Genomic DNA, 16102 nt, shown 5'->3' with positions numbered 1-16102 from the left:
AATTTTTCCAAATTGTGCAAGACACGCTCGGAATCGATAAAAAAACAACCAAACAATTTGCAATTTTACATGTTTTGCGATCGTTTTGAGATATATCACGCTCAACAGAACTACTAATTTTCTCGTATTCAAAATGTATTTTTACGTACTTTCAACTGTTTCTACATACCTTCTAATTAAGGCCAAGTGTGTTAAATTTCGCACCATCAAGTATTTTCTTATAAGTATACAAAATTCATATTCTAGAACTGAAATGTACAATCTGATAAAAAGGCGTTTCGTTAGAGAAGGAAGCTCGTGCAAATATTTTTTCCAACCATTGGAAAATTTTCATTATCTTACAAAAAAAAAAAGAAAAAAATACAGAAAGTAGAAAATTGGAAAGTAAGGTTTCATTATTTTTAAAAACGAAGCAGAAGGAAAGGTAATATACGCGTAGCAGTGTAAATTTTCACGATGCATCATTATCAGATCGCATGATTGCATGGAACTTTCTAATTATCCTCGTTACATCTTTGAACGTGGCGGATTCGCGACCGGATCGTTGCTTCCTTTTATCCCAAGCAGATCTGTCGTGTTTTATTAGCGGTCGTCCGCAAAAGGATCACGAATAGCCGTGACGGTTTTCTTTTTTTTTCGCGATCGGAAGATTTAATCGTGACTGCACGAGCCGCCGACAACTCACGTTCGTTCGCGTTAACGTGCAATAACGTTTATGGGATACACGGGCACGCGTAGCCTGTTCGAATCTGGTAATTGCGAGGAAACGATGCAATCGCATTATGCCTCGTTAGAACTGACAGAATCATGCTCTGTCGCGACGATACAGCGTCTCGTGAATCTTCGTCCAGAAATGGGATTAATAAATCGATTTCGCGTTAGGCAAGATGTTTGCAAAGCAACAGGAATCTGCTGGACGATTTGTACGTCGTTATGTTTGTTCGCAGATAATGCGACGTTCGATCAGAGATCTTAAACTACTCGTAGAAATGTCACTCGTTATTCTTGCGGTAGTTTTCTAATTATTAGGACGAGGAAGAAAAGTATTTTTCATGTTCCATTGAGATTCTAGGTCCACTTGTGGAATAGTTCGCTAACGTCGTGTTTTTAATTATAAATCATAGATTGATTTCTTATAATTTTACAATCTTACGTCGACCAACGCAATCAGATTATTTGTAATTTGTAAAATTTACTTGCGAAACGTTGTTTGTCTTATTACCAAATTTGTTGACGTTAAGCAACAGAATTTATCGATGTCGATAACTTATAACTTATAACATGTAAAATTTCGTTGATGATATAGATATACGTGGTTTAAGCTATAATCCTCATTTAATAATTTTACGTATAGTTTTTTTAAGATTATACTTTAGATTAGATAAGATTACTTTTTTAAGATTATACTTATTACGTATAGTTTTAATAAGAATTCTTAGAATATCGATCTTCGAGTTCTTCTGTACTATTGGTAATGTCGTGACAACATATTTTTATATTTTCAGTAAATATGATTACATTATTGTATCAGTACTTGTTCATTTCTGTTACGTTCTATTTCCCTTAGACTCACACCGATCGATGGATTATAACTCGTTATAGTCTCAAACTACCCAAACTACTTGTTACAAGCACCTTTATACTTTCGTATATTTTATACGAATTCAATCACGTGATACATTTTCACTTTCACGAATATTAAGAAGCTAGCTATAGTAAAAGTGAAGATCGTAAATATGTTGAAAATAGACACGTCCAAGTTTCGTGGAGCATCTCGAAAGATATCTTCTGAACCTGTTTAGAACGACGATCACCTTTTGTATTATAATTCAGTAGCTTAAAGTTGATCAACAAGTTCTGTCTGCTTGTTATCGGTTTCCTATTAATAATTCATGTACCAGTGGTCGTTGTATATCTGTCAGGAAATAGACGAGTCCTTATAATAATTATCATGAATAACGCAACAACTTTATCTCTTTCCCATCAATTTCATAGCCATTTCATCGTTTTCTTCTCCTCGAACGACCTCCGTCGTTCTTGCTTTCTTAAAATGTCAAGAAACACCGTACAGCTCTATACTTCGTTTCAAGGTTCTATAACTAGTAGTTACAACAGTATTTCATTGTCTTATCCGCATGGATAAACAAAAGGAGATCAAGTATTTCATGATATGTAACGGTACGCTCTCATTACGTGTTCTCACGGTTACATGTTGCAGAAGTGAACTTTTTATTTTGCTATGATAAATCATTATCAAGTGTTTAGTAACTCGATTAAATTATGTTAAAGTTATCATGAAGCGGACAGCTGTGAAATAAGTGCAATTACCTTTGTTTGCTGAAGTGGAATCAAGGCTGAAATACATATGATAACTCGAGGATCGTAGCAAGGTAAAATTTTGTACAAATAGATGTTTGAATGACGTCAAAGTTTAAAAAATCATAGACGATGGAATTGTATAGGATAGAAAATTCCAATGAAAATGTAAAACTTATTTATCAGATATTGAGAAAAACAGCTTTTAAGTTACATTGTTTCATGAGTTTCAAACGTCTAACGTGTTTCTCGTGTTCGACGTTATATCGTACTTTATTGTTGATTCAACTTTAACCAGAATACGCTATAGATTTTTATTCGAGGTTTCCATACAATTATATAGAGGATGTTGAATTAATCCCAAAAACAAAATAATTAAATATTCCAAGCGTAGAAGAAATTATACTATTTATGAGAAAAATAATAAAAAATCAAAGAAATAATAGCATCGTAATGTATCAATAAGATGTACCAATAATAAATAGTAGATTTGATAACTATATGTATAAAGCAGATATCTTGAATTGTACAATAACATGTACAAGCAGGCTCACGAGGTGATTCCTTACGATAAAATAAAATTTTAAGTCTTAGTTTGCGAGAAAATGGAGTTTGAAAACTTATCAAGTATTCTTGAACGTGATTAATTCCGGACTAGACAGGGCTAAATAATCGGCAGCAGGTCATTCTACGTGCGAAAATAAATCGAAAATGCAGAATAAAATTTTTTCTCGAGACGCTTTGTGTCCGAAGAAATAAATTTGAAAATTTATCATACGCATGTAAGTATTAGATCGATTCCTAACTAAACAAATTCGAACTCGATTTTCTCGAAAGCTAAAGCTTAAATGACAAAATTTTGTTCCATATTTTGTCCTTATTTTTTCACGAGGAATTACCTCGTACCCGCTTGTGCGTGTTATTCGGCCACACCTTGTATACACATGTATATATATAACAGGAAGTAAATGAAAGTTTGGTTTATGACATACATGACCCGTTATGTGGGAAGAGTTTAAGAAAGATATTTCGCTGGGTGATTTGTGCGATAGTAATCTGATATTATCTCAGCAACAAAGGTTAGATGGATAGTGAAAGTTCAGTCGCCATCGACTGTTGTTCCTGCTTTCTCTAGACCTCGAAAATATCGGTGGAGGTCTTGCAGGTCTTGTGTAAGATCGTGCTTTAATTCGGCCAACCCGAAGCCACGTGAAACATCCGAAAGACATAATTACACGTTGCACGTGCCTTTTGAACGTACCATGGTAACAGAGATCGGGTGGAAGGATCGGTACAAGGAAAATATCGCGTAACAACGAGCTTACCAGCGGCGATCGTTAACTCTTTATCGACAAATTGCCGGATTTAATATCGAGCTATAATTAAGATTGTAATCAATGGAGAAATGTGCGATAATTGCAATATTACACATCGTAAGATATACCTTGGGGTTAGAGTTTGCCTCTTTGCTTCAAACTTCTGCCGATTGAAAGATTTTACTGGATATGTTTGTAAGATAAATATGGTGTTTGAGTGTTTAACCCTCGTTAAATATCTTTTTTTTTTTTATTGCAATGGATATCGTGTCGGATTCGTAACGTCTGATCTGTTATTAGGTTCTTTATGAGTTTCGAATTATTATTACAATCATATATCATATTAATCTATTTCTTTGCAAATAAGTAAGATCGTAAAATATGCCGTGATAAGTTACATTCTACGTTCTATATCAAATAATTACATATTTGAAATTAATCTAGTGACTTAAACCAATCTAGTGATCCTTAGACAAGAACGTATACTTGTCTACGTTTTCCAATATCCCAATATCCCTCTAAAAAGAAACATTAAAACGAATCTTGACGGTTTAATGTAACACATTTCTAATTCTCATCTCCGTCGAAACAACATAATCTTTTCAAACATAAGAAACGTCCCATCATGGTAAACATTCTTCGAACCCTCTAAGGAGCATGTCGTAACAAACTAATATAGATATGTACCCAGAGCACCGGCTAATAAATCAACTGCAAAAGAATCTTCGCCCACGGCGGTTCGCTCGAGTTTACCTCACTCTACATATATAGTGGAACAATCTTGTTCGAAATAGTATCAAAGCATTCGCGTGTATTATACGTCGTGTATACGTATTTGCAGTGATATTAACGTTACTTACAAGGAGCCACGTAGCAAATTGTATGTGTAATCGAAGACGCTGGTCCTCCCTGGCCCGCTGAGGATCAACGCGCAGTCATCGCCGTTTGCATAAACCTCAACCGGCTGATATTGCAGGCCGTCGCAGCTATCGTTGTTTCGCCAGGTCGCCAGTAGCAGCAAGAGCCCGATTATCGCGGATCGTGTCCGTCCTATCACGGATCTGCAACATTGTAACAACGACGATTATCTTCTCTGTGGCATCGGGGTTATATCGCGAACCAATCACGGCCGAATATTCAACCGAAATCGCTTGTAGCCTGTGTTTGCGGCTGTTGGGAATCACTTTGTTTCACACCCTTTTCATGGTATTTCGTAATCGACTTTTACGTTAAGGGTTGCTGAATTCTTGAATTAGATTTTCAATTTTGCTTCAACAATTCATTATTTAGGAAGTTAGGTTTAGTAAATACTTATGATAAGTAATTTAGAAACAATGTACATAGTTGCGAATCGTTGAAATATCATTCTTTGGAATAATAAATATAAAATATAAATGGGTAATAAATAACTAGAAAGGATAATTTACATAGGTTAGGTAGATATTTATGACAGTAGATAGTAGCTCGTGTTTCAGATTGATCTTTTTCGTTGTGAGTTGATCGAAAGATTCTTAGAACCGGATTTAAAATTTTGCGGAATTACACGTGAACGTTGGTGTGATGAAATCTGCAATTGTTAGAAGCTTGATGGTGGCTAGGTAAATATTAATGGAAGATAAATTAATTTGGCAATGCCATGGTAGAAATTAATTTGGATGCAGTTCTTCGAAGTAAATTTCTTCGTTTAAATGGAAATTTTTGCAACAACACGTAGATAGACAAATAGGAAGCTAATGAAAGCAATGGAAACGTCATTATTGGCCTTTATGAACGATCAGAATACTCTCATAACCTTCTTACAAAGGATTAGGTTTGAAAAGAGTGGCTCGAAACTTCGCTATGGCAACGTAAATGTAACACTTGAGGAAGCTAAAAAACGATTATGATCGTGGGATTAGAAAGTAAAAAATGATTGGCGAGAAAAACGATCAATTACTACGTGCTTTATTTACATTGCAAAGCGGATGCAAATGCTTGTTGTTCCATTCTATTCCAAGTAACATTGGTTTCGACCAAGTCTCGGGAGAATGTGTCCACCTTGGACGTGGAGGCAACCGAGTGTCGATTTATTTATCGCGGTCGTGTACGTATAACTGTAACCGAGTGATATTTTCCCGTTGGTTTCATCGAAAATTATGCATTGCGCTCGTTTCTACGTTATATTCAGATGGAAAACTGGCACGAGGACATTCACCTTTTATTCTAAAACCCCGACAATTATCTGCTCGGATTAGTCTGTCTGATGTGTCTGTCTCGGTGTTGATCGGTTCGTCGAACGAGTTGAATAATAAGCCTGGATTTCAGTTTTTGTTAGCGCAGAACGTCGCGCGTTTAATTCACTCGTTTATAGGATCAATGAGATACACCGCAAGATCCTATATTCTTTATGACCGATTGTAAATTGAGATTAATATACACAGTCTAGCGAAATTATTCGACATCTTTCATGAATTTATTACGTGTGCTGTATGAAACATTTTGAAATTTGATGAAGTTGATGAAGTTCGAAATAGATCTGGGAATATATGTACGTTGAAATTGCAAGATATTTCGTACAAGAATATATTTCGCAGACATCACAAAATTATTTAAACAATCAATTATCCATTGCATTAATAAACCTTAATATTTAGTGGACCATATTTAACGCTTATTATATGTTTAAGGCGATTATTCACATGCTGTATACTAATCTCTTACCAAATATGTGTTTCCAGTAAATATCTTGTAATTTTTATACACATTTTCATATTGGCTTGAAATTTAAACAATATAATTATATAAATTTATTTTATTTAATATTGTGTTATTAAACTGATCTGGAGCATAGATAAATGTCTCATAGCTGTGAATCACGTTCGTTTAAAAACATTTTCAAATACAAGCAATAAAACATGTATTTAATGATTTTTCCAAACAAAAGTATTAATTAGTAAAGCCGACTACCGATTAGCCAACTAGAATACCATCGATATTATGTAACAGTTTGCCAGTTGAAACATCGAGTTTAGAAATTCAACCTGCTCGTTACCAACTCGAAACGTCAAAGAATGGAAAGGAAAAACATTTAGCTTCCATATCTGGTCTCTAACGATCAATCCAACGTGATATAATCTATTTTTTAATTTTGTTTCCATAGTAGAAAATTGATTCGCAAATGTATAAACCAGCAAAACCTTAGGCGCTGAATTTATGTAATTATTGTAGTTTCTTCCATCGATTATTCGTTGCACAATTTCGAAAGACGATGAATAACGCCGCAGTATACCTTGACTTTCGTGAGGTTCAAAGAATCTTCAGAATTTGTAATTTTATACTGTTGCTTTATTTTTTTTATGAATGCAAAAATGCAATCATGTAGATCAATCTGCTTTTATATCTTACTGCAATGAGCACGTGCTCGCCCATTCCCGACGATGCATGAATTCAGGATGAAGAAACTGCATACGTGGTGGAATGAAAACTATGTATATTTGCACTACGCTGATGTTGTTCCCCATGGTATAACGAGGAATTGCATGAAGTATTCGCGATATACGTTGAGATAAAACAGCATGCTTGATACGGTAGTCAAGTTTGAAATTTTGTATAAAAGATTGAGAAGTTGAAGAGGAATATAAGAAATTATTTATAAAAAAAATAAGATTTCTTTTGTAAATTTGCGCTTGTCAATTTTTACATGGAGCTTCTGTAGAACATTGTTTTTAAAATCTGACTTCTTCAACAAGCTTAGCTTTGCATATCAAATAGTCAAATTCAAAGTTTTCAATATTTAATTATATATGAAGAAAGATAAATGAACTTTATCTTCTTCAATTGTTAAAAATGCAAAGTAATAATCAATTTCTGTGTCACTATACCATACTACAACGTATCTTGATGTCTGCGTTTGAAAAAGTTACTTTAAAAAGTTTATGGTATATTTTACTTTGATGTTGTTCTCTGGACGCGTGTTTGGATGGATGAATGTTTCTTGGATGCGCCACTCCTTGCTGAACATCCTGTGCTCAGATATTCTGACCGAACTCGATTACTTCTCATCCTAACTCGATTTCATTAGGAATCATCCAGTGAAATTGCTTTTCAACAAGTTCTCCTACGTCTATGTTATCAATTTTATGCACGTGCCAAAGAATCTCTGTCATGCTACTCCTCCGTTTCTCTAAGAAACACACAGGGAAAAAGTCACGAGACGCAAGCCACGAATTCATTAGATTCTAGAGTAATCTATACCTGCTGCGCTTGCGAGATTTATGGTGTTTCGATACGATTCACGGGGGATTCCTCGAGTCGTATTCACGTCGGTTCAGCTAGAGTCATTGATTAAAGGCAATCGGTCAATAGGCCTTATGAAATCGAATGCGTCGCGACCGGTTTTAAGTATCGGCACGTTTCGTCCGTGCCGCAGGCCACGCAAAGTGACCAGAAATCAAAGAAGCTAGTGTTTTTCTCGTACGATTAGCAGACCGCGGATTTCTCTGCAACTATCAACAAAACTGCGACTTACAGACGAAATCTAATTAGATGCACGAGTAGGTGAAACATTTTTAAACGGAATTTTTTCAACGAAAAGTTATTACGTTACTTATTCTTGATTATTTTCGAAGAAAATTTTTATAAAGGGAATTTGGAATATTAAAGCATTTCGTATCGCATTTTTTATGCGAGTTTGCGTGCAGAATTATTCTAATTATATCATTATATCATCGTAGTTATATCATTTATCAGACAAATCAAATATTCTTTTAAAATGAAATAGAAATGAGCTGGAAGCATTGAGCCGAACTTTCTGTTTCTTTACCCACTTGCACGTAACATTCAGCGGTCATTACGAAATGACTAATATGCTTTGTCAATGGGGAATCAACGATTGCAGCGTAATGGAGCGATTGTAATTCTTTATAGATATCTATAAATAATAATACATAACGAAATCATTGTGAAATCAGAGGCGTAACTCTTTGCAACGGATCCCTGAAGCGCAACACCGAACAAAGTATAATACCTCGCAGTTACATCGTTGGTAACACGATCGATAATACATCAATAATAGATAACTGATCGACAATAGAGCATCCTTGTCACGGTAACGATCATCGTTGTAACGCTAGAGCAATTTCTACGAGTGACGATTATTTAATTTTCTACTTAACCACCTTCTCTTCTATTCTATTATTTTCGCTCTTTTTTATATTTTTAAATTTCCTACAAATTCATAAGCAATCACGGTCTAGTCATTTGTGATGATTTTAATTTAATTTGTCCGTATTTTTGTGTCGATTAAACATAGAAAGGGATTGCTATATTCCATTATATTTATGTAAAGCGTGTTTGATCTTTTCTCTTTTGTTTCGTACGAAGATATGTAAATGTTATCACGACAATTTACGTAAATTGGCCCGGTATTCTAACCGCGTAACGCCGAGAAATCGGATCGAGAAACGTAAGAAATCGTACGGCGCGGCGTACCGGAAGCCAGCGAAAGCTGAAAAGTTGAGAACAAGCTGGTTCTGAAAACATACGAAACTACAAGTACTCGAACCAAACCGAACAGGATTATAACGACAATTACTTGCACGAAAATACGAAATCTCATAAAAATTCATGGTCTAATAATTAGATGGATTTTTCAAAATTTATTGATTTTGTTTCCACGTGCGAATAACGAAATACTTTCATTCTATAATCAGTGAATTTCAACATAGACAAAATTTCTAACTTGATTCGTTTCGAGTTAAATTACATGCGTACAATGAATTACGTTATAATGCATAAACGTTTGAAATTTACTTCAAGCTTCCTCAATCAAATTCATAAGAGTAGCAACAAAATAACCATCCGCTATGCACATATCACCAGTGAAAGTGCGTAAACGCGCGTAGGATTTCACTTGAATTTCACTTATAGATTAAAATCGTTAATACGGTTTACCGATAGAAACGACTGATAACATTGCTAGATTACGCGTTACGCGTACGAGACTCGATTACGATAAGAGGTCCAATCGAAATAAACATCATGGATTACTTTCTCGCTGCGTCTATCGCGGATCCTTTCACTTTTCTTACCAACCCGATGCAACGAATGATTGAATCCAATTTCGCGATGCGCTCTTCTCTCGATAAGATTATACGTCGGTCCCGGCGTCAACGTTGTCCTTTTGGATAAAATATACAGTCGGGAACAAAATTGAGCGGACAGGTAGTGGAAATAGGTATCAATGGTTTTGTTAAACAACGGCTTATTTGCACACAAATGTAAATACTAACTTCGATTATTTGCCAAATAATCCACGTACTATGATGATATATGATCGGTTATTTGGTAAATCGGTTAATTCAAAATTGATGAAATTAGGTAAGATAAGCATCAATAGCAAAAGGCTTTTGTATTAAAATTTCAAAAGGTAATAATAAACAAAAGTTAATTATTTTAACTCGAATGAGCTTCATTGATACCCATTTCCATTACTTGTCCGCTTGTTTTTGTCCCTAAGTGTAAACCGTAAAATCGATTTCCATGATCGTTGGTGAATTCGTTATCAATGGAAACGTGCTGAGAAAACGAACGACTGAAAGATTTCGCAGCGATCAAGAGCCAGCTACCATATTTAAATTAAATATCGCAGGAGAGAAACATGTTAAGTACACTTTTGCTCGTTTCCTGGTTTTAATACCGCGTTATCATTAAACGGGAGAATTTTAATACGGCGTAATTAAAAATTATAAAACAACTTATTAAGTTTAAAGATGTCTCTTAAAAAGAACCGAATACTTGACAAAGTCGAGCGTATAATTAACAAGGTATAATAAAAAGAGTAATACTTTAATGTCTTGTATCTGTAATATTTTATTATTATGTCGAACAATATTTTTTAAATTTTATAAATTATTTTTAAATTATAAATTAAATAAAGGATATGTTTAAAGAAATACATATTTCATTTTCAACTATATTGCTTCTCCACAAAATATAAGAAATACGATTTATCACGTTTTTCCCTTGTATTCTTCAATTATATTTATCGAAAGAGAAAGAAAGTTAAAGTACACTTTCACACTCAAAATAGTTAGAAATTTTATTACTACGAATATTAGTTGATCACTGATGACTTAAATTACGTTTATAGAAAGTAATTTAACTTTACATCGATTTCTGTTGGTTTAACGCAAGTTATTGAAAAATGAAGCTGCCTCCTTATCCCAGCAGCCCCTTCGACAATTGTGTCATCGTTGAATCGTGTTTATTTTATCGTGTTTCTCTCTGACTGAACGGAACTGCATTGAAAATAGAGCGAACCTTTAAAGCAGTTAGCTCGTGATTAAGCGTAATTATGGATTACGCCAGAATGCATTTTTGGGGGCAATTGTAATTGTTCTCGTGCTGAGTTCAGCTTTCATTATGCGTGCATTGGAAAACGCAATACTTTAAACATGGATGCAAGAGAGCACCGTTTATCGGTCGTTAATTTCCACGAATGGTAATTGTGAAGTGTAAGTAGACTGTTTAGACGTTGTTTTGTTTGAATACTTTAGGTTAAACATGACGCTAACACTGTAACGATTACATCATTATTACTGCTCTTTTATATATACATTACCGTCAGCGATATCAATCTTTCTTTTCAGCCGCGATTCAAACAGCTTTCTCTTATTCTTCAGCGATTATTCTTTGAAAGAGGGATCCTTTTAATAGTCTAATAATCAGATCGTTTTAGAAACGACTAAGAGTGAGACTGAGAGAGGAAGAAAGAAAATATACTCGAAAATTTGTGCTGTTCTCGTGAGGTGTACGTTGACTAATTTCCTCGCTTTTAGCTGCCTGAACTGGTAGAATCCATTGAACATTCTAACAATTAATTTATTTCGTGAACGATTACGGGTAACGTTAACAGGATCTATCGAGAAAGGCCAAGCTTTCTTTTCATCTATATCTCATCTAATGTTCTAACATTAAAGTATCAACGTGAAACACGAACCATCTAATGCCTTAGTGATTACTTTTTAAATGGAACGAATCTTTTTAACGTGAGAACTACCAAACTTTAATATGTAAGTTAATATTATTGTGCTCGTAATGATGATTACCATGAAAGTGATGCGATGGAAGTAGATTGATATAGAAGTAGTAACATATGACATATATAATTTCTAATAAGTCATATTTCGCTGAATCCCAAATAAAATTTATATACATTTATATGCAATGATACGCATAAATATTTAAATGATTTATATATATGTTTATACACGTAGAAATTAAAAAATTAAAATCACGTACGAGGAAGGAAATTCTCGGTTCTAGGACGACATATGAAATGATCCTCGGAAAGCGAAAAATGTTTACGAGAGGAAGGAACTTCAGAAAATTGATATCATCAAAATTCGACATTTCGTATGTTACAAACGATGATCATATTTCTACTTAGATAAAAATCGTATTAATTTTTGTAATTGCATATTCATACTTTTCATGCGTCTATCAACAAAGAACCTGACAATGGAGCTCAAAAATAGGTATTTATAGATTTGGCAGTTCTAACGCCCTAATAATTACGTCCTTTAACCACGAGTAACGTTAACGCAGGGAAAATGAAAATATACTCTGCCTACAAATAAGCGGGATAAATCTATCGTAAGTCGTTCGTATCAACCAAGCGTTAACAATAGCTTACCTGTGCATTTTGCCTCCACGTGCTCCACGTTGCTGGCCGATCTCCAGTAAACCGAATCGAGCAGATGTTCAAGGACGAATGTTCAGAACCGGCGAACGCGAGCAGCACTTTCGACACACTTTTTTCCTCGAACCACGATTATTCTCAATAATCCTCCACGGACGAAGATAGGAAAAAACCGAGATAGGGTTGTGTCAAAGTATCTCAAGAAAGAACGAAGGGAAGAAAGACGATACGGGGCGAAACGACGAATTCCATAGACCTGGTCGGACAAATTCGACTGGTCACCATTTGTCTTAGACAGTACGACGATAGTCAGCCACTTCTACTGACTCGGTCTGTCCGTTGTAGTCAGTGACCACTGACTGGATGTGCTCGGTGTCGAGTGATTGTTGGTTAGAGACTTACTGACCGAGTGTTTCATATAATGCGGTAACCTCACTCGACGCGTGTTCCCGTGTAGTTCTTTATCGACTACGTACACACAGTGGCAGATGGTGGTGGAAAAGCTCCCCAAAAGCGTTGGCCGTTGAACGGCACAGCGGAGGGGGCGAAAGGCAATGTAAGTTACCTGACTTCGAGCTAACAACCTCCAGGTGAGAGAGAACAGGAGAGGCGGTTAACCGGCGACGAAGAAGAGGAAAAGGAGCATAGAGAGCGAGGAAGAGAGAAGGAGGGAGGAGGAGGCGTAGACTCCCGTCCACGTTTGACTTTCCTTTCTCTAAACGAGCCGCTGGCTGCTGCCCTCGATTCGAGACATCGATTGTCTCTCCGCGCTCTCCGAAATAACGTGACGTACAAAGTCGCCACCCGAACCCCACTAATCCACAAGTACGAATAAGATCGTCGTTTCCATCGAATTGGTTAATTAAGACTGGCTTCTTATGTCGTGTTCGCGCTTGCTTTTCGTCTAGTTTCCTTTCGTTATTAGGTTCAATGGAATAGGATGAGATTGGATTCAGACAGACAGAAGGCGAGTCGGAGATAGAGGAGATAGAGGAGATAGAGATAGAGTTATTATATGTAAGATTTGGAAGGTTGATGTTAGAAAAGGATGTTTGAACAGGTTTAGACTGTTGTTCGTTGAGGTAGTTGAAAGAATTTAGAATCTCTCGATGAATTTATCGTGTTCTACTGTCAGATCGTAATCAGGATGAATTTAGGGAACGCGTGACATACTCGGAATGAAACTTAACCTTAATCCCTCAATCTTCTGCCCTCTTTTCATTTTGGGGTAGGTTAGGGTTAGGCTGGATTCGTTAGGGTTGAATTGAAATCGAATCGTATGGAAGTCGTAAGAAACTTTGTGTCGTAATGAACTATGTTGTATGCGAATTAAAGAGCTGGTATTAAGATTATTTAAATAGGCTCGGAATGATTATTTATTGCCGTTTACCTAATTATTTATATTATTCCCTGTAATAAATAGATTCGTAGAAATGAGTCCCTTGTTCTTTGAGATGTTGCGTGATTAATTGTGTATCTGATTAATGAAATTGAGAATTTCATATAAAATAGAGTGGTCCAGTTTGGCTTCAGTTAAGGTCATCTGTACGAATCTTATGTTAATCGAGTTGAAGAATTCTAACAGTAATAGGAACGAAATTGATATTCACCTAACGCTGAAACGTAATGTATTCAAGGAAAATTCAGAGAAGATTCAAGAATCAGAGATATGCACGAACGAAAGGCGTAAAGTCCTTTTACAAGCGAATTGTGCGATGCCAAAAGGACATTCGATTTTCGTTACATAAGAAACGCGCGTACCGCACTTTCATTGCGTAAGATTATGAAAGTCATGAGAATTTCAACGGCGATCAGAATATTGTAATTGATTATATAATTCGGCTAAATTCTTTGGCGACAAACGTAAATCACATTGTATCGATGATTCGCAAGTATCCAAAGCTAATTGATCTGTTGCCGCGTACAGTATCACGACTGGTCTACGCTCCAACTTTGTCATTACGCGAGCTGATAATATTTGGTTGTCAAACGAGATTAAGAACGTGAATGAACAGAAGATATTGACCGTGAAAACTTGATATCTGAAATTAATTTTAAACGAGAGACAAAGTTCGTCAAATCTCGGTAAGTTAATCTCGTAAAAAGCAAATTAAAAATTTGGATGATCTTGACTTGGTAAATTGAGTTACTAATTTCTTTTTTATTTAACGGTTTAATTTAACTTGAAGCTTCTCCGTGCAGTTTAGTTAGGATTGAATTACAGCTTAAAAGTATTGCGTTACTACTCAAACAAGATTACTACTTTACAATTTGAGGAAAACGATTAATCTCTTCTTCAAATCGTTCGTCCATGATGAAACAGTCATAGCGCAGTAATCACAGTTCACAGTGGAAACACTCACTTAATAAACAATTAATAATTTCTCTCAAACATAACTTCCATGATTCTATTAATCTCACTTTACGATCGAATATGTAACATCAAGCACATCATAATTAAACGAAACAGTTTTGCATCGCTAAAAATCCCGTTTCTATTGCTCCATGTTAGGAAAAGAAGCGCAGGTGGAAAAGAGGACTAAAAGCAATTATCGAAGGACTATTTAACAGAGTCGAAAGCTTGAAGTCATCCTATTCATCCACAACCGGTGGATTCTAGGTGATTGTCGATGAGCTGTTGCGAAAAAATTTTGAAACTCCCCGTAGTAAACGTATCGATCTCGATGGCGCAAGTCGCCGAGTATCATTGGTTTCTACTTCGATTTAGATCACGGCGTTGTAAAAAGTTTTGATTAATCAGAAGATTCCGTTGAGTATCTTCATGCTGAAGATTCGCCGCTTAGGCGTGCATTAGACTGCGCTATTGCGAATCGTAGAAAGCGACATGACGAGTACAAATCGTAAACGGTGCCTCGCCGTGGATCATCGAGTACCGGCCGCGATCAATCAAACGGTAACAACGAAAGCGAGTCGGACGTTATCGTTTGCACGAGCGAATTACCAGGCAAATTCAGCGCGACCAAATCGCCTGGTCTTTCGGTTTCTTCTCTTCCTTTTTTACTTTTGGATTACCACGAAAACGCTTCCTTCTTCCGGAATTTTGGCTTTATCCGTAACTAAAGAAACTTCCTCTTCTGAATTCCTCACTGTCATTTACTTTGCCGTGTGAGGTTATTGACTGTGTTGTTTTTCAATACTAGATCAATCTAGAAGTCATCTGAAATCATTGATAAAGAATTTTCGTAGGTTCTTAGCAAAATATGAAATTCCACTCTGAAGTGCTTCTTCTCTTCGATTTGGGAAATTCTAGTAAGAGATTTATGGTTATAGAAGAACGAGGAAACGAGGAATTTAATGCGATTGATTAATTGAAAAAATGATACAATTTAGTCCTGAACTTGTTCACGGTCGTTCATTTCGTTAGATAGGCTATTGCAGGAAGTGTCATGTGTGATATTAGATCTATCGATAACTAGAAACTGTTATATGCAAAGAAATTTAATTTGGTAGATTTACGAGAAAATATAAAAATTCCAAGAATACAATATTCATTGATACTATTTACAAAAAATGAAACTGGCTAGCGGCTAGAGAACTTTTAATTTGACGAATCTTTTAACGGAATAGAACTTTGTGATCTACAGTTGTGTTTTGATCATTTTGATATTAACATAGATATGTATTAAGTTGTGCAAACTCGAAAAGTTAGCTTAAAAGATTTTTTACATGTATCGTTTATAACAATTGAAAACGTAGTACAACTTTTGGGTAACTTAATAGGTAAAGTAGTAACAGAATTGATTAACGAAGAGGAAAGTAGTAAGTCTCT

General features: G+C 35.5%; 2 protein-coding genes across 5 annotated transcripts in view; one reads left to right on the top strand and one right to left on the bottom strand.

Annotated features, from left to right (window-relative positions):
• The window catches only part of LOC100644635 (chorion peroxidase), a 34808-nt gene extending 22087 nt beyond the window's left edge, over positions 1-12721 (bottom strand). For 2 of the 3 annotated variants that reach the window (XR_007223635.1, XM_020862828.2), the window contains exons 1-2: positions 12307-12720; positions 4493-4693 (exon numbers count right to left, since the gene is read on the bottom strand). Coding sequence is in view for 2 of the 3 variants with exons in the window: in XM_020862828.2 (XP_020718487.1) it covers positions 4493-4693; positions 12307-12314 (209 nt within the window). In the remaining variant the exon portion in view is untranslated. Of the gene's footprint in view, positions 1-4492; positions 4694-12306 lie in introns of all 3 variants that reach the window. The other variant, XM_012308250.3, reaches the window with a different exon arrangement.
• LOC100644843 (centrosomal protein of 290 kDa) overlaps positions 1-16102 on the top strand; it is a 169607-nt gene that overhangs the window by 40704 nt on the left and 112801 nt on the right. The window lies entirely within an intron of this gene.

Source organism: Bombus terrestris, chromosome 4, assembly GCF_910591885.1.
Source record: "Bombus terrestris chromosome 4, iyBomTerr1.2, whole genome shotgun sequence".
Lineage (NCBI taxonomy): Eukaryota > Metazoa > Arthropoda > Insecta > Hymenoptera > Apidae > Bombus > Bombus terrestris.
This window is presented reverse-complemented; position numbering and strand designations above follow the sequence as displayed.